The sequence below is a fragment of the Sapajus apella genome, unplaced genomic scaffold (genome assembly GCF_009761245.1).
Source record: "Sapajus apella isolate SASKATOON/1434 unplaced genomic scaffold, GSC_monkey_1.0 scaffold125, whole genome shotgun sequence".
Classification (NCBI taxonomy): domain Eukaryota; kingdom Metazoa; phylum Chordata; class Mammalia; order Primates; family Cebidae; genus Sapajus; species Sapajus apella.
The window spans coordinates 1,268,612-1,291,930 of NW_022437065.1; the positions used below are offsets into that span (position 1 = coordinate 1,268,612).

Sequence of the window (23,319 nt, forward strand, 5' to 3'; positions counted from 1 at the left end):
CCCTTTTTATGGATGAATAATATCCCACAGTATAGATATGCCACAAAATAGATTTTGTTAATCTATTTGTCACTGGACATTTATTTAGGATGTTTTCACATTTTGGCTATTGTAAATGGTGCTACTGTGAGTTGCTTGGTGATATGGTAGCTGTGGTTATATATTAATGCATTATAGATCAGTGGATCTTAGACATGTGATAGTTTCCTGTGGCTGCTGTACCAAAGTACCACAAACTGGGTGGCTCTAAAAAACAAAAACAAAAACAGAAATGTATTGTCTCACAGTTCTAGAGGCTAGGAGTCTGACATCAAAGTGTCAGCAGGGCCATCCTCTCCTGAGACTCTGGGTAGAATCTTTCCTTGCCTCTTCCTAGCTTATGGAGGTGACTATCAATCCTTGGCACTCTTTGATCTCTACTTCTCTTGTCACAATGGCCTTCTCCCTGTGTGTTTTTGTGTTTTCACATGACCCTCTCCCTGTGTCTCTTAAGGATATTAGCCCTTAAAAGTGCTTGGATTAAGGGCCCCCACAACTCCAGTATGACTTTGTCTTAATGATATCTGTAACAACCCCATTTCCAAATAAGATCACATTCTGAGGTACTGGGATTAGGACTTCAGCTGCACCTAGTCTGGACTTCAGTATATCTTTTGAAAGGACACAATTCAATCCATGATAGATGACAGACATTACTGTGCAACCGACTCCCCTGGGGATCTTGTTAATATGGGCTTGGAGTGGGGTTTGAGGTTCTGCATGTTTAAGCAGCTCTTCTAGTGGATGTCAACACTACCAGCTCAGGGATAATGTGACCAACATGTTCTGGTTTGCCTAAGACTTTCCTAATTTTAGTAGTGAAAATCCTGAATGCAGGGAAATCCCTCAGTCCTGGGCAAACTGGGATGTCTTGTCACCCTATATATATATATGTCACAGGCCACAACTGGAGAGCAAGGATCCAGCTACAAGCTATGTTAATTTATCTATTAATTACATTACTGAATATTCATATTTATTTTTACATTTAAATGGTGTATTTTTGCTAGAACAGTCCAAGTTTTCAAGAATCTGGACCTAAGAGATATTCCAAAAATGCTCCAAGCTGTGAGATAGTTAGTTTACACTGATGGGTGTCTTCTGTGAATGTTACATATTAACTCACCAAATTATGATGCTTAGCAGTGTCACTGTTGGACTGAACATTGGAGATTTCTGACCCCTTCACAGAATTATTATACGTGGCCAAGACCTTTTGATCCTAAGGATACTTGCTGGGCTTGAAGTCTTCAGTATCCTTTCCCTGCTGCTGCAACATTTGGAATCAGCCTGGAGACTGTAAGAATGAAAGAGAAAGATTCTCTCTCAAGTTGGGTTTAAGTTCATCACAGTACAGGGCAATGAAGCTCAACTCTTGCTTCATATTCACACCACCTGAAGAGCTCCTAAAAAACGAAGCTTTCACCCCACACCAAATGACTCAGAATAGCTGGGGGTGGGTACAGGCATTTGTAATTGATTTTAAACACCAGGTGATGCAAATGAGCATCCAGCATTGAGAATCAGTGTGGCAAGATCCTTTTATAACAGACACCTTGCTCAATCTGTCCCTTCTTTCACCTGCATTGATAATCCACCCTTCTATGCTCACATACCCATTTGTTATGGTTGATAATTTCCTAAAATAGGCTCTCCTCTTCCTCAGATTTGTGTCCTGTTTATACAGTGACCTTATTGACCTGAGACCATTTTAACTTGATAGAGGTAATAACTACTCCCATAACAACTAACCTTGGCAGGTTTTTCCCAAGCCTTATTGCCTATTTTTTTCCTCTTTCACAAAAGGTATCCTTAATAGCATCATTCACGATTGAGCTCACCTGTGATAGTGTTGCTTTTTTTTTTTGACTAGAGTCTCAGCAATCAAGCTAAATCTGCTCAATCTGTTCTGTGTGTTCCTCTATAAACCATATCTGGATAGAATGTACATTTTTATTGTGATATAATTAATGTATCATAAAAGTCATCCTCTTAAACTGTACAACTCAGTAGTTTTTAGCAATTCACAATATTGTGCAACCACCATCACTATGTAATTCCAGAACATTCTCATTACTCTAAAAAGAAACCCCTTAACCATTAAGAGTCACTCCTCATTCCTTCCTCCCACTCCCTGCAACCACAAATCTCTTTTCTGTCTCTATGGATTTGTCTATTTTGGATATTTCCTATACATGAATCATTCAATATGTGGTATTTTGTGTCTGACTTCTTTCACTTAGCATATTTTCAAGGTTTATCTGCGTTGCAGCATTGATCAGTAGTACTTCATTCTTTTTAGTGACTGATTAATTTTCCATTGTATGGATGCATCGAATTTTACTCAACCACTCATCAGCTGAGGGATATTTGAGTTGTTTCCAATTTTGGCTATTGTGAATAATGCCGCTATAAACATTCATATACATGGTTTTGTGTGGGCATATATTTTCATTTCTCTTGGGTAAATATCCAGGAATGGAGTTGCTGGATCACATGCAAACTCTATGTACAACTTTTTGAGGAACTCCATATTGGTTGAGAACATTATTATTATTATTTTTGGGACGGAGTTTCGCTCTTGTTACCCGAGAACATTATTTTATCTCGATGCGGCTCTCCTTTACAGGAGAGAGGTGGTCTGTACTTGTTAGGGTGCGGCAAATGATTCTCAGGTATATTAAATATTTTTCTGTTATCTGTTAAACATTGTATGTGTAGGAAGAATGGTGCCTCATACAGACCTTTCTTGCCATTTAGTTTTATCATTTCAAAATGTAAGAAATATCTAAAAAATGGAGGAGCCTGCAGATACCTGTGGTGGCGAGGATTTGGCGTCTTAGCTCCCGGATTCCTGTCCATCCCTCCAGCTGTATCTCCGGCCACCTGTCACAGTCTGTTCCTGGCACAGACAAGGTCTGCTTGTTGCCAAGGACATGACTACTGGGCCACTTCCATGTGAGAAGGCCCTAGCGGGTGTCAAAATGCAGAAACATGACTGACTTGGGGGGCACCCATAAATTTCCCATAGCTAGATGCAGACATCCCTGCAAACGTAACGCCCTACTGTGTACAAAGCAGAAATCTAAATGCCAGGGAGGACTGGAAGAGGTTCCGGTGACCTCTGACCCTGCCTCTAAATTCCCCCATTCCCTCCCTCCGCTCCTGCCGCGCCCCGTCTCGCCTTGCCTCGCCTCTCTCCTCCGCTGAGGATCTGAGCCTGCGCGGGATTGCGGACGCGGGCGGTGTTTCTCGCATGCGCAGTCGCTGCCCAGCCCAGCTCTCCCCGTAGGAGCCCCGCGCTGCGCTCGCTCACGCAAGCGCACGGCCTCGCCTGCGCGCTCACAAGGCCTCTCGCGGCACGCGCCTCCGCCCCGCCCCGCCCCGCCCCGCCTCCTCCCCCCTCCCGCGCGCCCGCCCTCCGCCTGCCGCTGCCGCCGCCGCCGGAGCTCTGTAGTATGGCATCGAGGAGAATGGAGACCAAACCTGTGATAACCTGTCTCAAAACCCTCCTCATCATCTACTCCTTCGTCTTCTGGGTGAGTGCCCACGCCGGGCCAGTGGCCGAGCCGCTGTCCATCGGTCCCTATGATGATGCTGTGAGAAAGGAAGTGGGGAGGAAAACCCAAACCAAAATCAAATCTGGGACCCCTCTTTAAGGAGACAGGCGCGGGGTGCTCGGTCGGGGATGCAGGATGACAAGGTGCGGGCCGGGGCTGCTGGAACCCTGGACCTCGCTCTGCGCAGGCTGCAAGGGGCTGCGTAGTGGCGGTGACTGCAGGTTGTCGACCTTCCAAAATTTTTTTCTTTTTTAATCACCCAGGATATGGTCAGCTCCTGGGGAAAGTTGCGGGTTTATTCGTCTGTTTTCCTCGCTATACACCCTTCTCTCCCTTCCCCTACCAGCCGGTTCGCGGTGCCTCTTGGAGCTAACCTGTGGCCGGCTAGGAGCGGACGCGGGAGTGTGGCGTTTAATCTCGGATTCCCAGTTATTCCCGACCCCACGGGTCTGTGGGAGGGAGGCATCAGAAGCACTGTGCCTGCCTGGCTGGGCAAGGGCGACCAGAGTCCCACGAGCGCACGATGGGGAGCAGGCGTTGTCACCGCGTGGAGGCGCACGAAAGGGAGAGGGTCTTACATAAGCCTGGGGCATCTTTGAGGTTTCTTGGTGACCCAGGAGATGAGTCTTTGGATTCCTTTCCTACCTCCCTGCGTCCTTACATTCCCTATCTGGTCATTCTATCACTGCATGAACACAATCCGCAGCGCCCTAGGGGAGGGTCCCCGCCACTTGGTGATAGAGATAGCGCCCTAACTCTACTCCCCATCTGTCCAGTGTTGCCACCGGTCCTTGAAGCTCGATGCAGAAGGGTGACGTCAGCCCCTCAGCCAGGGCCGCGGGGGGCTGTGTGGTGCACCTCGCGGAGGGATGCGCCTTTCTGCGCCGGGGAGCAGAGAGGAGGAGGAGGAGGAGGGGGCTCCAGGCTTGTGCCTTACCTCATCCTGTTTGGCAAATCATGGAATCAGTGCAGGGCTGACACTGCAGTGATTCACTGGGAGAGGTGCGTGGTACTTAAAGACCATTCCCCGTTATTTCTCTTTTCATGTAAATGACCCCATCTCCCCTAGTTCCTTATTCCCATAACCAAGCTACAGCTATCCCGCAGGGGAATTAATATCGACCTTCTTACCCCCTTGTCCCCCAAATCTGGGTCATTTTAGCTTCGACGGCATTCATTTTGAAATCTGAGGCTCTGTAGGAAAACCGAGAACAACCTTTGGTTGTTTTTCTTCTTGCACCCTCCCCCCCGCCCCCGCCCCTCACCCACCACCACATATTAGCCCTAATTTTGCTTTGAAACTGGAGCACAGTGCTGTATGAGGTACTGAGAACCAGCTAGATGGCAAACCAGACTGTTTGCAATGGGCAAGGAAGAAGCAGAGATTTACTGAGGATCAAAAATATTCCCAATGCCACCGGGCATTTCCTTATCGCTGGCATTGGTGATTCTTCAAGTCGGAGAAGGTATGGACCCTCCGGATCATGAATACCAGGAGCTCTGCAATGAGCTAAGATAGATTAACTGGCATATTGCACAAGGCAAACACAGAAACCGACTTTATTTGGACTGATAACGACACAGGTTGAAATGTCTCAGTAGTGGAATTGTGAGCTATGCACGGATCATATCATCTTATGCTCTGCCTGTAAAAAGCAATAACACATGCTGATTGCTGAAACTTCCCAGTAGCCATTCCTGGGAACTGGTTTAGCTTTTTATGTGTTTCCTTAAATCTCTTTTTGTTTGGCTCTTTATCATTTACTTGACTTCCTATTTGTTACTGGAGTAAATCATATGGGGGGTTATTTTTAGCTTCCTTAAAAATAAGGTTTACAGTGCACATGAAGAAATGTTCTTTCACAGTCGCTGCAACCTGATAAAGAAGGGGATCTTCCAGGCTGAAGCTTTTCACATGAACACTTTAACTCTCCTTGCTTACATTCCACCCCCATGAATCTAATTACTTAATGCCCCCAATATATCTTAAACAATCACTGCATTTTATGTCCCCCAGAAGTTCCTTGATGCCTTCATCTTAAGTTTTTCTACTTTCAAGATTTTCCTAGTTTCAAATATTTACCTGGAACATTTTCAGTAGTTTAAATACGTGTTGTAATCATTTCATACGTTACAATCAAAAGAATAAGATCTCTTCAGATGTGTGAGGGTATTTTAAACAAGACATTAAGTAGCCATATTGAGACATGATTCATGTGCCATAAAAGTCACCTATTTAAAGTATATAATTCAGTGAGTTTTAGTATAATTAGCACATATCTTAGTATATCACATAAGTGATATATATTTCAGTATATTTAGTATATTCATAGATATGTGCAACATCACCCCAGTCAATTTTAGAACATTGCATCATTTCACAAGAAACCCATGTTTCTTTAGCTGTTATCTTGTTTTCCACCCAATTTCAGCTTCCCACCCTCATGACCACCCCCTGCCATCCCTAAGCAACTACTTTCTGTCTGTACAGATTTCTGTATTGCAGACATTTCATATAAATGTAATCATACAGTACTTGCCCTTTTGTGACTGTTTTTTTTCACTCAGCATAATTACTTCAAGGTTCATCCATGTTGTAGTGTATATCAGTACTTCATTCCTTTTTATGGTTGAATAATATTCCATTGGATGACTATAGCCATCCCTAAGCAACTACTTTCTGTCTGTACAGATTTCTGTATTGCAGACATTTCATATAAATGTAATCATACAGTATTTGCCCTTTTGTGACTGTTTTTTTTCACTCAGCATAATTACTTCAAGGTTCATCCATGTTGTAGTATATATCAGTACTTCATTCCTTTTTATGGTTGAATAATATTCCATTGTATGACTATAGCACATTTTGTTTATCCATTTGTCTATTGGTGGACATTTGAGTTGATTGGGTCTTTTGGTTATCACGAATGATGGTGCTATAAATATGTACAATTTTTTGTGTGAACATGTCTTCTTCATTTCTGTTGGGTATATACCTGGGAGTTGAATTGGTAGGTCACATGGTAATCCTAAGTTTATTTGTTTGAAGAACTGCCAGCCTGTTTCAGAAAGCAACAACACCCTTTTACATTACCTTTGACCACGAGGATTCCAATTTCTCCACATCGTTGCCAACGTTTGTTATTACCTGACTTTTTTATTATACCTTAGTAGGCGTGAAGGTGGTATCTCATTGTGATTCTGATATGAATTTCCCTGATGAGTAATGATGCTGAGTGTCTTTTTTTATGTGTTTGTTGGTCATTTTTATATCTTCCTTGAAGAAATGTCTATTCACATACTTTGATCATTTTAAAATGTAGTTTTTTTTTATTATTAAGTAGTAAGAGCCCTTTATATATTCTGGGTACAAGTCCCTTATCAGATATATGATTTACAAATATATTTGCCTGTTTTGTGGGTTATCTTTTGATGGTGTCCTTTGAGGTACAAAAGTTTATTTTTATTAAGTCTAGCTTACCTACTTTTTTTCTTTTTTTGCTCGTGCTTTTGGTGTCATATTTAAGAATCCTTTGCCAAAACCATGGTCACAAATATTTACCTGTTAAATGAATATAAGAATGATTCCTCAGTTGAGTAAATGCAGTTGATGAATCTTTCTTTAGCAACTAGAAATATGTCTGGCACATAGTAGGTACTCAAATATTTGTCAAAACTTCTGGGATTATGCTAGGTAATTTACAAAAAGATGACCTTGGTGTTCTTTCAAGTGGAAGGTGGAGGAAAGATTAAACAGAATTGTTTCCTTTGTGTTCTTTGTGAGTTGTTTTAATAGGAGTTTTTACCTTTCTTTACCTTAATTTAGATTTAGGACTAGAGGCATTTGAACTTAAAATGGTGGTAGAGCAACAGCATCAAAAAGGTTGACATACTTGCGCATCTGTTAAACCAGAAGTATACAGTTTTGAAAAAGAGATTATTGTTTTACCTGGCTTCCTCTTCTGTTTATAATCACACACTCTCTCTCTGAGGCATTTCTCTAAAGTAGTGGTTCTCAAAAGGGGGCAGTTTTGCCCCCCTCCCATATTTGGCAACATGTGTAGATGTTTTTGGCCATAGCTGCAGGGAAGGATGATAGTGGCATTTAGTGGGTAGAGGCCACAGATGCTGCTAAACATCCAACAGTATACGAGGCAACCCCTCACAGCAAATAATTACCTTGCTCAAAATGTCAACAGTACCACCAGCCTCTGCACTACTGGACTTACATAGTAGTAAGTCCTGTGAATTAAAAATGGAGTGTTATGCAAAACTCTACATTTACTGGTGTTTGGAACCACCATAGCAGAATATGCGCAACACAATAACATGAGAAGAAAAACATTCTCTATGGTGTATCATATAACTATTTGAAGACAAAAGGTAGGTACCTCTTTGTGTAATTGTGTTCAAATGGATGGGATGATCTGTCTTTCAGTTAAATAATATCGCCTGAATGCTATGTAAACAAGTCCTTTATTTTTCTTGATTTGTATGTTTTATTTTCAGGTTTATAGAAGAGAAGGGAAAAACACACTTAGGAGTAAGTTATCCTGTGCTTTAAAGACTAGCAAACAGTGTCTGGCCCATCGCAGGTTTACTCACTAAATACTTTATTTTCCTTAATGAATGAATGAATGAATAAATGAAATTTTATTGACTACTCTTGGGCTCAGTTATTTATTTCAACTCACTTCAATGGGGAAGTTTTTTAAAACAGTGTTATTTCTAGTCTACCTGTAGTGATTTAAATGCACTCCTCCAATAAATATGTGGAAAGAGGGAATAGTGGATTTTACACAAGGACTTGCTTATCCTAATGATAGTTCAATCATGCTATTTTTGTGATCATTTAGTTTGTCAGACATTTTAGTTATTTAAATTTTTAATTAGAATTTGTTAAGCATGAATAAAAAGATACCTATCTTGCCATATATATATATCTCCTTCCTTCACAACCAACATAACGTTTTCAAGATCAAGCAAAGAAATGTAATAAATATTTTGCTCACCAGGTAAATTTTTGTTTGGTTTATACATTTTTAATGTATTTTAAATACTCATCTGAGTTCTAAGCTAAGATTTAAATCTACCACATGTGAAGAGAAATTTCCTTGCTTAATTCCAGTGTACATTGGTCCTGATTTCTTCCTTGATGATCTAAGAAGTTAATTAGCTTGTCAATAGTGCTATCAAATTCTTTTATGGTGAAATATCAGTGATTTTTTTTTTTATTTGAGAAGCATCACTAATCTTTTTTGGAAAAAATAATTTAAAACAATCTCATTCAATTTGTTTTTGTCCAGAAAGTTTAGGTACTTGGGATAAATAGAGGGAAAAATCTTAAAGAGCAACTGCTAACCTTTTAAAGAGTGTTTGAATTTGGGCACTGTATTAGTCTGTTCTCATGCTGCTAATAAAGACATATCCAAGACTGCATAATTTATAAAGGAATGGGGTTTAATTGACTCACAGTTCCACATGAATGGGGAGGCACCCAAATTGTGACTGATGGCGAATGAGGAGCAAAGTCATGTCCTACATGGTGGCAGTCAAGAGAGTTTGTGCAGGGGAACTCCCATTTATAAAACTGTCAGATCTTGTGAGACTTACTCACCATCACAAGAACATCACAGGAAAAACCCACCTTCATGATTCAGTTATCTCCCACCAGGTCCCTCCCACAACAAGTGGGAATTATGGGAGCTATCATTCAAAATGAGATTGGGGGTGGGGGACACAGGCAAACCATGTCAGGCACATACTTTATAGTTATTCTTTTGCACATCAATACAATTCAATTATTCATTGAATGTCTATTACATGTAAGGTATTGAATACTAGCTGTTGTTTTTGGCATTTTACTTGCATTTTAAAATAACATATATATTCTATTTCTCAATTTTCCAGTTTTAGATGTTATGTGCTGTCTTCCCACTATGGAAGATGAAGATTTAGCTTTCCTGCACCTTTCTCCCATACTGGTATCTTCACTACATTATAGTAGACCCTAATATATCATTTTATCATGATCATATTTTGGTTAGAACAGCAGTCAGTGATTTCCTTAATATGACTAGGTAAACCTAGTCGCAGCTGAGCCGTGTAGTGTGTATATTATGATTACTTGCATAGCTTTTTGTTTTCTCTGCAGTTAAGAATTGCCTTGTTTGATCCTTTGCTTTTTAATTTCCATGCTCACTGCTAATTTATCTCTGTACTTTCCCCAAGATCTGCGTTTCTTCACTCAGTCTGTTCAAACACTTCATGTGTCATATCAGTTTCTTTTTCTTGGAGGCATTTCTCCCAAAGCATTCTGATCTTCAATCTGGACTAGTATTTTCTGGACCTTTGAAACAGTGGACATCATTATAATCTTCCTTCACCATCATCCTGGTGCATCCTGTCTCCTTTTATGTTGGATCCTCAGTTTTTAAGATGTCATGTCTTTCTCTTCCTTGGTGTTTTTTTGTTTTTTTTTTTCATTTTGGTGGAGCAAGTTTAATAATTTTCTGAAGAAGATGTATTGGGGGGTTAATTTTTTGAGCTTTTACAGGTGTGAAAATCTTATTTTTCTCTTGCACTTAATTTGATCATTTGGCTTAGTGTAGAATTGTAGTTTGGAAAACATTTATCATCAGAATTTTTCTGTCTCTTCCTACCCCAAGTCTTTTTCCTGTTGTTAGTGTTGAGAAATCAGATGTTATTCTGATTCTTCTTGAATCCTGCTTTTCTTCTCTGAAAGTTGTTATGATCTCTTGCTTGCTCTGAAATTTCACAATAATATGCTCTGGTATATGTTTATTTTTAATTGTTTCTTGGGTACCCTTTAAATCTGGAAATTTTCTGTATACCTTTCAATCCGGTCCTTGAGTTTGGGGAAATTTTCTTTTGTTTTCTGCTTTCTTTTTCTTCATTTTTTTTTTCTGTCCTATTTGGATGTTGGACCTCCTAGACTGATCTTCTAATTTTCTCCCCTTCTATTTTCTACCTCTTTTTTCTTTTTGCTCTGCTTTCTGGAAGATCACTTCCACTTTATCTTGCTGCTATTGCATCTTTCATTTGTTTCATATGTTAATTTCTAGAAGCTTCTTTTTGAGGTCTAAATGTTCTTTTTTTAGCATCCTGTTTTTGTTTCATGAATGTAATATACTTTTAAAATCTCTCTGAAAATATTAGTGATTTTTTTTTTTAGTTTGCTTCTTCCTACATAGTTTCCTTCAGACTGCTCTGTTTTCTGGCATATTACAGGCTTACCTCAAATTTATGGTCATGTTTTGCTCTCTTTTCTGTACATGCTTAAGAGGGGGCACTATGAAGCTGATTGGAAGCCCTTAGCATGAAGTAGATGTTTATCTATTGTAATTTGGGTGATTTGACTGGGCAGTTGAGTTTTAGGACCAAGGTCAATATCTTTAGGTCTCATCAGATTTCCTACAGAAGAATCTTCTAATTGCTCTCTGAATAAAGAAGTTGAGAATATATAAGTCTCTATGTACAGTACATACACTTTTGCTTAAGCTCCTGTTTCTGGTGTAGAATCCATGTCCACTGTTATTATATTACCCAGTTCAGAGACCATCTGTTTCACCCTCCAAAGAATAAATCTCTGAACCTATAGTAGAATGAGGAGAGGCCAGAGACAGGAAGTTGAGGTGGGGGAGGTGCTAATTGTTTTACAAAAAACTCTTACTGGAACCTACTTATTTTAGCTCCTCTTTCCTCCCTAGTTCCAGGTGTGCATGGAGCTAGTAATTCCCAAGTCTTTTGGGGATGTTTGGGTGCAAATATTTTATTCTGGGCTTCTCTCACAGCTGCCATAAGATTTGGCCTTTTCTCAGCTTTGAAGAGATCATTGTGGTTGTCTCATCTCTTTGTTATTGTAGGTTAAAAATATTCTTTTAGTGTCATTTCAGTGGAGTTTTGGGAGATAGCCAAGGTAAATGGATGCATTCAATCCATCATCTTTAACTGGAAGTCCTTTATAGTTGTATCTCTACATCACATGGTACTAATTAAATACCCAGTTGATTGTGAGTGATTGAATAGAGCATCTAAAACAGCAACAGTCAGGCTATTCTAATAAATACTGGTATCCATTTTTCTATTTTTAAAAAGCTTTTGGATTTCAAGCGAAGTGTTCTAGGTTGGAACAGGCTTACTAAGACACATCCTCTATAAGGTCATCTGGTCATCAGCAAGTGGGCAAATGGAAATGAAGCTCTGAAGGTTGCTGCTGCTTTTTCTGCACTTCTTATTTCTTCCCACCAGATGAACTCCCATGTGTCTTCTGACCTAATTCAGACCTTGCTGGATTAATTTAGTGTTTATAGTGTGGTGTGTGTGTTGGGGAGAGGAACTTGATGTTAAACTGACTATTGCCTTGCTGTTTTTCTGTTACTACAATGATAACCCTTCGTATTTATTATGGGACTTGTACTTTATAATCTGGAGTTTTTTCTTATTTTATCAACTTAACTTACCATATACAATATGCAGTTAGGAAGTGTGAACTACCTACCTTTTATAACATTTGGAGAACATTAAGTCTTTTTTCACTTAGTCGTTGCTTGGAAATTAGCTGAATTTCGGTCTAAATAGAATAAAATAATGTTTCTCCATTCTAATCACAACTAGAGTCCTTGATTTGACACTATTGTGAGTTGCATTACTTAATCATTCAGTGATTGTTCTTTATATACTGCTTTAAGTGAGCACCTCAGAAGGTGCTGAAAATTGAAAGTCATCCATGACTGTGTTTCTTTGTTTAAATATTTAAACCCTTGACATAGATGACTAATGCACTGCTAAACCCATTTGAAACACACTTTAAAAATATATTTTTATGTCTTTTTCTCCTTTAGTCCCATTACAGCAACTTCCAATCTGAGTTACCTCCTCATGGCACGCAGATTGTTGGAATGCTGCTCTTAAATTTCTTATTTTGGCTGTTATTCCCCTTGCTATGACAGAATGCTTTTCATTCTTGGCTGAACATTTTTTTCATCTTATTGCAGAGCCCCAATATTCATTAAAAAAAAGGATATAGAGGAAAAAGATAGGAGAGGGTTTTCTTTGTTTTTACTTTTGGTTATTTGACCAGTTAAACAGGTAAGCATTTTATTTATTTATTGCCTGTTTAAACATTTATTATTACTTTTATAGATTTAGGGAATACAAGTACAGTTTTGTTACATGTATATATTGCATAGTGATGAAGCCTGGGCTTTTAGTGTAAAGCATTTAAAATAGTTTAAGATCACATTTGACTCTGAAAGATTTTTCTTTGGTGCTTTCTGCAAGATATGGTGGGCTTTTCCCATCATCATCTGTTTCTAGGAGAAATTCCAGGTGCCTTATACTAGAGGATGATGAGGTAGGTCAGGCACAGATACTGGTGAACAGCCTAGATCAGTGATTCTCACGCTGTTTCCCATAAAATTGCCTAAGGGGCCCTAAAATAGATGCTTAGACCGCATTTTAAGAGATTCTGACTCAGTTGGTCTGGTTGGGATGCCAGCATTGATATACCAAAATATGCTCCCAGGTGATTCAGCTGTGCAATTAGGATTGAGAAACATTGATCCAGGGAGAACTCAGTAGATAATAGCAGGCTTGATTCACTTGAGCCTCCTGGATCCACAGGTAGCTGCGGAGTATCTAACCTAGTATTGGTAATATTAATTTGGTCTTCATTGCCTAAGAGACTGGAACCAGGTCTGCAGTGTCTCTCAGTAAACCAAAATGGCCTTGCACTATTAGCAGACCATGCTGATCATTCCTGACTAAAACAATGTGTATCAGAATCACCAAGGACATTTTAAAAACACAGATTCTCAGTCCTATCTCATAGAGGTTAAGTTTTAATTGATATGAAGAGAAAGCTGGGTGTGTGAGTTAAAAAAAAAATCCCAAGTTGATTCTGATTCCTGGGATTTAGCTCTATGGGCTGTGATGCCATTTGTTATAAATGAATTCTTACCTCATGAATGCTTTCCTATGATATGATCTGTGGTACCATAAAGCTGGGTTGAGGAGAGTATTCTGCAAAACAAGATGTAGCCAATATAGTATTTTTGTTACCCACTTAATTGGTCTTTGGCAAGGGTCTTCAAGTGAACTCTTGGAATTTGGAATAGTTTCCATTCCTTAGGGGAATCTGTTTTTTACCCATGGTTGTTCTGAGAAGTTAGGGGAAAGTCTTGGTTTGTCAAAGACAAACCTCTGTCAAAACATGAGACCATAATCCAGCATGTAAAACAAAAACCAGAATTCATTACTTACCGGAGTAAGAGACAACTGTGTTAGTCAAGCATACTCTATGAGTGAAGCAGATTACTGATCTTTTTTGGAAGTATAGCAGTGTTTTGGTTATAGAGGCATGAGTGGTTGAACTTGACCTTAGAAGCATGGCTATTTGAGTGAGACTATTGTTGATTGAGAAGCATGTTCATTACAGTGTGTCTTCTGCTGTTTGGTTGACCTTGAATTGTGTGAAGCTCATTGTAATTGGCTTCCAGAAGTGTGTTCCCTGAAGCAAGCTGAGTTGTCATTGATGATTAGTCTGAGGTGAATTGTCCTTGATCAAATAGGTTTAAAAGTTGGTGCTGGTGGTTACTAGTTACCATGGCTATTGAACAATCAATCTTTTTCTCCCTCTTAGTACAGAGATTTTTATTTTTACTTCAGACTGCTAATTCTTCTTAGTGAAATTAAGTTGCTTCTGCATCTCAATTCTCATTCTTCAAACATGATCATGGTAATGTGTAGAATTCCTGGATCAGTTCATTGTTCTAATCACTCCATAAACACTAATTGATTGTTTATGATTTCCAGGGATTGGAGTAGGACTTCCCAAAGGTAGACTCCTTTGGGGTTGAAAAGGAGCCCAAATCTTGGTAAGACTGGGTGGAAAATGTTGTTTAACATCCTTTCTACATCCCCATCTCTATTTGGGTTGAAGTTCTATTTCTGGTGAAGCTTCTGAGGACTTCTAGCTCCTCAAAATTTCTGTTTTATATTTTGAAACGTATCACTCACTTGATATTCTTTTAACTATTGCCTTCTATCACAGAGGACTTGAAATTGGACAATGTGAAGTCTTGGCAGGCACATTTGTTGTGTGACCTTAGGCAAATCACTTATTTTCTCTGAGCCCCAATTTCCTCTTTAGAATTGAGGATAACTGTGATTACCCACTTCAGTCAAGTGTTGATGGCCAAATGACATTCAAGTGCTTTATAAACTAAAGTGTGATACACATATGTTTTGGCAACATTATTCCTTAGTGTGTAAAGTGTTTCTTCTTTCCGAGTTTCTTCCACATGGGAGGTACTGTATCAATACTTGTTAAATAAATAAATTGATCAGAACATTCACCATCCTGGAAATTAAGAATGATTCACTTTTAGGGTTTTATAGTTTGCTACCAAAGAGAGCTGAGTTAACAGAGTGGATTGAACAGGAACCAAAAATTGGACTCACTGAGTTTGGTCCTGTCATTGGGATAAAGGTATTTCTATCTAGGATGAATAAATATAAATCTGACACTTAAAGTCAAATGAGGAATTGGTGACTTCCATCATTCTTTTTGAAATAAACTTTTACTTTTGGAACAGCTTTAAGTTTACAGGAAAATTATAGAGATAGTGCATGGAGTCCCCATATATGATATAACCATTTTCCCCTATTACTAGCAGCTTACATTAATATGGTACATTTGTTATAGTTAATCAATATTGATACATTTTTATTATCAGAAGTCCATACTTCTTTCATATTTCCCTAGTTTTTACCTAGTATCCTTTTTCTGTTACAGGCTACCATATTACATTTAGTAGTCACGTCTCCTTAGGCTCCCCTTGGCTGTGACAATTTCTCAGACCTTTATTGTTTTTGACCATTAACAGTTTTGAGGAGTACTGGTGATACATTTTGTAGAATGTCCCTCAATTTGGATTTGCCTGATGCTTTTTTCATGATTAGAATGTAGTTATGTGCTCTGGGGAAGAAGACCACAGAGGTAAAGTGCTATTTCAATCATATCCTATTAAGGATACATACCACCAACATTATTTATCACTGTTGATACTGACTTTGATCACTGGAGTGAGATAATTTGTCAGATTTCTCCACTGTGAATTTGCTCTTTTCCCCCTTCTCATACTGTACGCTTTCAAAGAAAATCACAATGCACAGTCCACACTTAAAAGTTATGTTCTACCTCCTTGAGGGTAGAGTATCTACCATTATTTTTATTAACAAAGATGATTTTCATTCAACAAATATTAAAACTAATAGTATTTGTTCAAACAAGTAATAAAATACTAAAATTATTTGAGCTGATAAGAAACTAGACAGAGATTCTTGTTTATCATTATTATTTACGATTTGGTTTATCTAGCAAATGCAGTAAGAAAAAAATTAACACTGGAGAAAGAAAAGATAAAATTATTTTTTTCAGATGTAGTTGTAGTAAACTAAATAACCCAGGAAATGCTAGGAAAAAGCAACTAAGAAAATTTGATAAGGTGGCTAGATATAAGAGAAATATACAACAATTAATTGTTTTTTATTATTTCAGCATAAGCCTTAGGAAAGAGAGGCAGACATTTCATTCGGATCAGCAACAGAAATCATAACTACTTCAGAGTAAAATTAGTAAGAAAGGCAAGGCTCTTATATGAAGAACAATAAAATCCTATTTAGGGTCATAAAATGAGATCTGAGCAGATTAAATGACACTAGGTGTTCTTGGGTGGGGACATTTAATAGCATAAAAATATCAGTTTTCTAAAAATGTTTATAATGTATTTCCCAATAGAATACCAACAGGATTTTGGGGAGGGGAGAGGAGATGGTACTTGATAAAATTATATTGTTTACATAGAAGAATAAATACCTGAGAAATCAAGAGGTATTTCTGGGAGGAAAAGAAGTATATGCCTTACTCATTATCAGAATATACTATTGTGGCAGATAGACTCTAAGATGGCCCCCATAATCTCACCTCCTGATACTCATGTCCTTGTGTAATCCCCTGTGCTTGGGTGTGGGTAAGACCTGTGACTTTCTTCCAATTAATAGAATATAACAAAGTGATCAAATGTATATGACTATTTTTGCATGATTTTATTACATAAAACTGTAAAGTCTATCTTGCTGAAATACTCTGTTCCTTTCTGACTTTGAAGAATCAAACTTTTATATTATGAACTGTCCTGTAGAGAGGGCCACATGGCAAGGAACTTGGCAATCTCTGGCTGACAGGTAGTAAGAAACTGAGGCCCTCAGGAACCTACAAGCAACTGAATCCTGCCAACAGTCAAATGATCTGGGAAGCAGATTCTTCCCCATTGTACTTCAGATGAGACTACAGCCCTGTCTGATGCTTTGATCGAAGCTTTATGAGACCCTGAAGAGAAGACCCAGCTACTCTGTGCCCAGATTTTCAACCCACAGAAACTGTGAGATAGTAAATGTGCTTTCTTTTGAGTTTCTACATTTGTGGTAATATTTTTATACAGCAATACAAAATTAATACAACTATAAAATCACTATCAATTCAATATGAGATTGGCTTAGAAATAGACAGGTCAGTGGAACAATAAAGAATCCAGAAATAAATTCTAGTAAATATGACTTAATAAATGAAAAGGGGTATTCATTTCAGTGAGAGAAACTAGATTTAAATGATGCTGGTACTATGGGATATCTATATGGGAGAAAATAAAATTGGAGCCTTCACTTAGATGATATGAAAACTTCCAATTGGTTTAAATGCTCAAATATGAAAATAAAATCCTATGAGAAAATGTAAGTACCATATGCACAATATAGGAGTCAGAGAGACTGCCTTAAGCTGGAAACTTGGAAACAAATAAAAAAATCAATGTATTTGGTTATGAAATTTTTAAAAATTATGTGACAAAAGGTACAATAAAGTCAAACAGTTGTAGTGGGATAAAAAGCTTGTGTCAGACTATTAATTAATATACTGTTTCCTTCATTCAGAAAGCTTTGTTACAAAAAGTGTGTTTACTTTCTGGGGCAAACTTCTTCTCAGTGTAGACTGACAGCCGTTTGCTGACCAGCCACTGGTTTGTCCACTAACCACACTTTGGGAATTATTGCTCTAGAGAAGTAGTAGGCAAACATTTTCTGTAAGGGGCCAGATAGTAAATATTTTAGGCTTTGTGGGCCATATAGCCTCTGTTGCAACTAGTCATCTTTGCCATTGTAGTGTGAAAGCAGCATAGACAATATGTAAATAAATGAGCAAGGCTATAGTCCAATAAAACTTTATTTGCAGCCAGATATGACCGATGGGCTATATTTACTGGTTCTTGTTCTAGGAGATAAAAATAGAAGGCATGTCCAATTCTTACCTCAAGAATTAAAATCTAAAGTTTAATATGGGACTATAGGAGTGGGAATGAAGAAAGCCTCATGATTTTTATCTTGAAAGAGCTGGTGACTCACTGTCCAAAATTAACCACCTGAGCACTTCAAATGTGGATAGTCCAAACTTGGGATGTTTCTACATGTAAAATGAATACCAGATTTTTAAGAGTTAGTATGAACACTGTAAAATATCTCATTTTTTATATTAATTGCATGTTGAAATGATAATATTTGGGATATAGTGCTTTAAATATACTAGTAAGATTAATTTCACCAGTTTCCTTTTACTTAAAATGTGATTTTTGATTGAAGCTTTGTCATACCCTAATTTAAAGTTAGATATATGGCTTACCAATATATCTCTCTTGGACAGCAATGAACTGTAATCAATGAACTGTAAGAGAGAGAGCTTGTGGGGCTGGGGAATTTAGATAGGTCATGTGGACAGAGTTCACTCAGAGAATGACAGGATTTTGACAAGTAGTTCTCAGAGAGGATAATGAAGGCTATCAGCAGAATGGTTTCTGTGTTTAGGACAGGACAGGTATACGTTTAGCTGTAATAAAAAGTGAGGCATGCAGCAAGTCTAGGTAAGTAGACATAAGCCTTTTTGGGGGTTGACTGCATGTGTTAGGGCTTTGGGCCTGCTTTGGCCAGTAGGTGAGGACTAGTCCATACTTTTGAGGAGGGAGTAGTAACTTTGGGAGCTATACTTTACAGGCCTAATCTGGAAGTAGTAAGTTGGTTAGGTTGAAATAAGAAAAGCAAGAAGTGGTGAAACCAGGTTAACTATGTGAGAATGAAAGTCTAATACAGGGTGAAAATGAGAATGAAGAATGGAGGACAGGGGACAGCTTCTTTATGATGTGGCAAGAATATCTGTGAGAGAGAACCCCAGTATTCTGTGCTTAAAGAGCCTGGATGATGGTGATACTCTCATGAAAATGCAGACCTTAGAGTGAGTTTGAGACTAATATGATGTGTTCCATTTTGCTTGCATGTGTTTAGTTTGAGACAAAGGTAGATTTAAAAGGCTGGTTCTCAGAAGCTTGCTTGCCTATATTTTTCATTGAAAGAGGTGGCCCTAGGCAATTATTTATTTTTGACCATCTTTATACTTCCTGATCCTCCCCACTATCTGCCATGAACACAGTTGATTGAACTGGAGAGCAGATCTAACCTTTAAATATTTGTTTATTGGCTGGTCTGTGGAACTTGAGATAATCGGGCTTGTAAGATCTGAATGGAGGAGCTCTTTTTAGGCATTCAAACTCAAGATATAAGAGATGTAGTTGGTGTAGGGGCAGAAGGAGAAAGTGACCCCGAGAAGTAGCAGATATATGTGAGCAATGGAAAGCTGGAGTTGGACCAGTGAACTTCTCCTGGTCACTAGACTTTATTGGTTCCTGGACAGTGCTGTTGCAGCTCATGCTTTTCCCTTCTGGCCTGAAGAATGGCTTTTCATAGTTCTGGTGAGGCCTGGCTGAGTGGGTATGATTTCTAGCCTCCTCATTTCCTCCTCTCTTAAACCCCCTTGGCTAAGTGATTAGGTAGATGTTTGAAGTGGCTAGAAAGACAGGATTGAAATTAAAAGAGAGGTTCAGTGGAGATGCAAAGCTGTGAAAGGCCATATGTTCATTTAAGAGGCATAAGATGGTAAACGGTACTCTTTTCAACTACACAGTAAGCCCAGAGTTATAAATGCAGTTAATGCTGAGTTGATTGCTGATAATAGGTGTAACAGGTACAGCAAATCAAACCATTTGGCTGGCAGTATTAATGGATGCCTATGATTCCAGTAAAGTCTTGTCTAAGGGATAAAGGTTCTCCTACAGGGTAAGAGCAAGTTACTTATTAATCTCCTTAACAGCTGCTGCTCTATTTGGGAAGTGAGGCTGCAGGTTGTTTTAGTTTATATCCTTCAGAGATGTTTTGAGGACAAACAAATAACTGCTTTGTATGTTGTAGTTTTCAAAAGATAGCCCTGATATACAGAGGTGGTAGCTGGCCTGTTATGTAAATGGCTTAGAACAGGCAGCTCTTTGAGTGGTGCCTCAATGAGCACTTTGGGGGGCTTTTTTCCCATCTAGATGACAAATGGAGGAAAAGTACACTTCTCCACATCATTGGAAAATCAAAGTCTTTTAAACTAAGATGTTAGAAGTGAACTCTGAGTATATAGCGTGCTACTAATTTTGAGAGAAAAAATAAAGGAAAAGAAAGGTACATAGGTGAATATTGTACTAAAAACACTTCAAATGAGCTATCTACAAATTACATATATATGCATGTGTACATGTGTGTATATATGTACACATGTATACATATACATATATGTATGGGTGTACACGTGTATATGTATTGTGTACATATAGGTATACATATGTGGGTGTATATGTATACACATATATACATAAATATATGGTAAGCCATTTTCTTAAGGAAAAAATATGCATGTAACAAATCTTGAAGGGGACCCACATCAAAATATTAACAGCTGTGGTTGGGTGATAAGATGATTGATAGACTACTACTTTCTGTGTGCTTTTCTTTATTTTCCAAGTTTTTTTCCTCCTTTTATATATAACATGAACTTCTTTTATACTGAAGAGAACTGTTAATTCTTTTTTAAAAAGACAAAATTAACTTGGACATTTTCTAGTATACAGTTTTATGTCTAAAAGATGGAGTGCCTTCATTGTTTACTACATCATCTCATTTGTGATGTAGTAGTTCGTTAACCCAGTCCATTTTAGGGATTTCATTAAATTAATACAAGGCCAGGATTGGTGGTTCACATCTGTAATCCCAGCACTTTGGGAGGCCGAGGTGGGCATATCATGTGAGGTCAGGAGTTCGAGACCAGCTTGGCCAACATGGTGAAACCTCGTCTCTACTAAAAAAAATACAAAAATTAGCCAGGCATGGTGGCGTGCACCTATAATCCCAGCTACTCAGGAGACTGAGGCAGGAGAATCACTTGAACCTTGGAGGGAGAGGTTGCAGTGAACCAAGATTGTACCACTGTGCTCCAGCCTGGGTGACAGAGTGAGACTCTGTCTCAAAAATAAATAAATAAATGATGCAAAGCAACAATACATTAACTTGATTTTTAAGCCTTGTCTCTTCAAAATAAAGAATTTTATTTCATTCCTATTAGGCATTTAAATTTTTTGGCAATGTATTTTAAATGTAATCCTAAAACAGAGAACAATATGATAATTTTATGTATATCTATTAACTATAGTGTACCTACTACTAGATCTACTAGATAGTAGATCATGGCATTATGCCTTATTTGCCTCAGGTATTCAGTTCTTAAAGAAATATGAAAAATTTACAGTTGATGCCCCTATATCTCCTCCTCTCTGTCATAAATTCAGAGTTTATCAGTTGGGCTTATTTTTATACACATATTAATATTTACATATCTATAATTATAAAGGATTTCCATATTTTAAAATTATAAATGAATCATGCCATGCATATTGTTTTGGAACTTGCATTTTTGTTCAACATTGTTTAGTATGTTTACATGTTGACAGATCTGGCTTTAGTTTAGGGGTTGGCAAACTATGGCCTGTGGGCTAAATCAAGCCAGCCACTTCTTTTTGTAAATAAACTTTATGTATTTTCTATGGCTGCCTTCACACCAAAACAGCAGAATTGAATAGCTACATCAGAGACTATATGACCCAGAAAGCCTAAAATATTTACTATCTGGCCCTTTACAGAAGAAGTTTAGTTCATTTTTTGTGACAGGTTCTTCAGTGTAGCATATTGAACATTAAACAATTCGGATTTTATATATTTTGTTCCTGTTTTCCATACTTACCAAAAAAATAAATAAATTTAAGACAAATATGGGCCCTGTTCCTAAGTGTTTTCTTTAGTGGTTTTGGAGAGAGAAGATACTTCTATTCTTGATTTGGATAGTTTTTCTCAAAGTGGATTATTATTGCTTAAAGAGAGAAAAGGGCTGTGTGGTCCATGTGGAGCAAAATGAGAGTTATGAATTTTTCTGTCAGCAACAAAGGAGTACCCACTGCATGCGGTTGATTGTGTTAGGTTATGGTGATGTTGTTACTACTATTAATAGCTGCCACTATGATCATTAAGCATTTAATCAGGGTCAAGGATAGTACTAAGCACTTCACATGCATTATCTTGTTTAATCTTTGTAACAATCTATTGAGGAAGTAATTACTACTCCTCATTTTGAGGGGAGGCAGCTGAGGTCCAGAGTGTGCCCCAAGGTCGTGTTTAAAGTGAGGTTTCAAATTGGACAACTCCAGCTCCACTGGGCCCAGTGCATGATTCCAGGAGTACAGTTCTCCAGGGTAAACCTTTGAAGAGATGGGTTGGAGGGTACTCTTTGAGAATCTCTGCTGCCCCAAGGGATAAATTCTCATTAACTCCAGCCTTGGCTTCCAAAAGCTGGCCGAGGCTTGATACACAAGGGAGAAGCCTCTGTTTTCCACAAAGGTCAAAGTTTACAACTGTAGTGGGGATAATTATCCCACATGGCTCCTTTGTGGAAAACTGAGGCCAGATCCATCTTGTCACATTTTTTTTCTATCGGCCCAGCTCAAAACTTCAGTTTCTCAGGTGAGAATTACAAAGGTTTACATATAGTGGATGCCGGAGATGGTCTAAAAGACCTTAATGTCAGGACAGTGCCTTGCGAGCAACTGAGCAACAGCTCATTCACTTTCAAAAGTTTGAATCTTGTATTAGTCTGTTCTCACACTGCTAATAAAGACATAACCAAGATTAATTTTTAAAGAAGAGGGTTTTTAATGGACTCACAGTTTCACATGGCTGGGGAAGCCTCACAATCATGGCAGAAGGCAAAAGAGGAGAAAGACACATCTTGCATGCAGCAGGCAAGAGAGAGAGAGAGCATGTACAGGGGAACTCCCCTTTATAAAACCATCAGATCTTGGGAGACTTACTCACTATCACAAGAACAGCACGGGAAACACCCGCCCCCATGGTTCAGTTACCTCCCACTGGGTCCCTCCCATGACATGTGGGAATTATGGGAGCTACAATTCAAGATTTGGTTGGGGACACAGCCAAACCATATGAAATCTATAAACATTTTTCTTTCCTTTAGTTTATGGCTGCTGCGGGTAAGACATAAGGAATCCTGAAGACTTTCATGGGGATAGTCTTTCCACTCTGCCATTTAAAACAAAATTATCTTGTGTCTAAAACACTCCAAATTGCTGGCTCAGACATCTGGGTATTATTTCTCCTGCTGCTGTGAAATATGGTAAGAATGTGAACTTTCCTCCTATGGCTATAAGCCCCC

At 38.4% G+C, this 23,319-nt stretch overlaps 1 protein-coding gene across 1 annotated transcript in view; it reads left to right on the plus strand.

The window, feature by feature from the left end:
* Positions 1 to 3,332: 3,332 nt before the first annotated feature.
* TSPAN7 (tetraspanin 7) overlaps positions 3,333 to 23,319 on the plus strand; it is a 124,471-nt gene continuing 104,484 nt past the window's right edge. Inside the window, exon 1 of the mRNA XM_032261648.1 lies at positions 3,333 to 3,578. Coding sequence (XP_032117539.1) covers positions 3,498 to 3,578 — 81 coding nt within the window. The 5' untranslated portion in view covers positions 3,333 to 3,497. The remainder of the gene's footprint in view (positions 3,579 to 23,319) is intronic.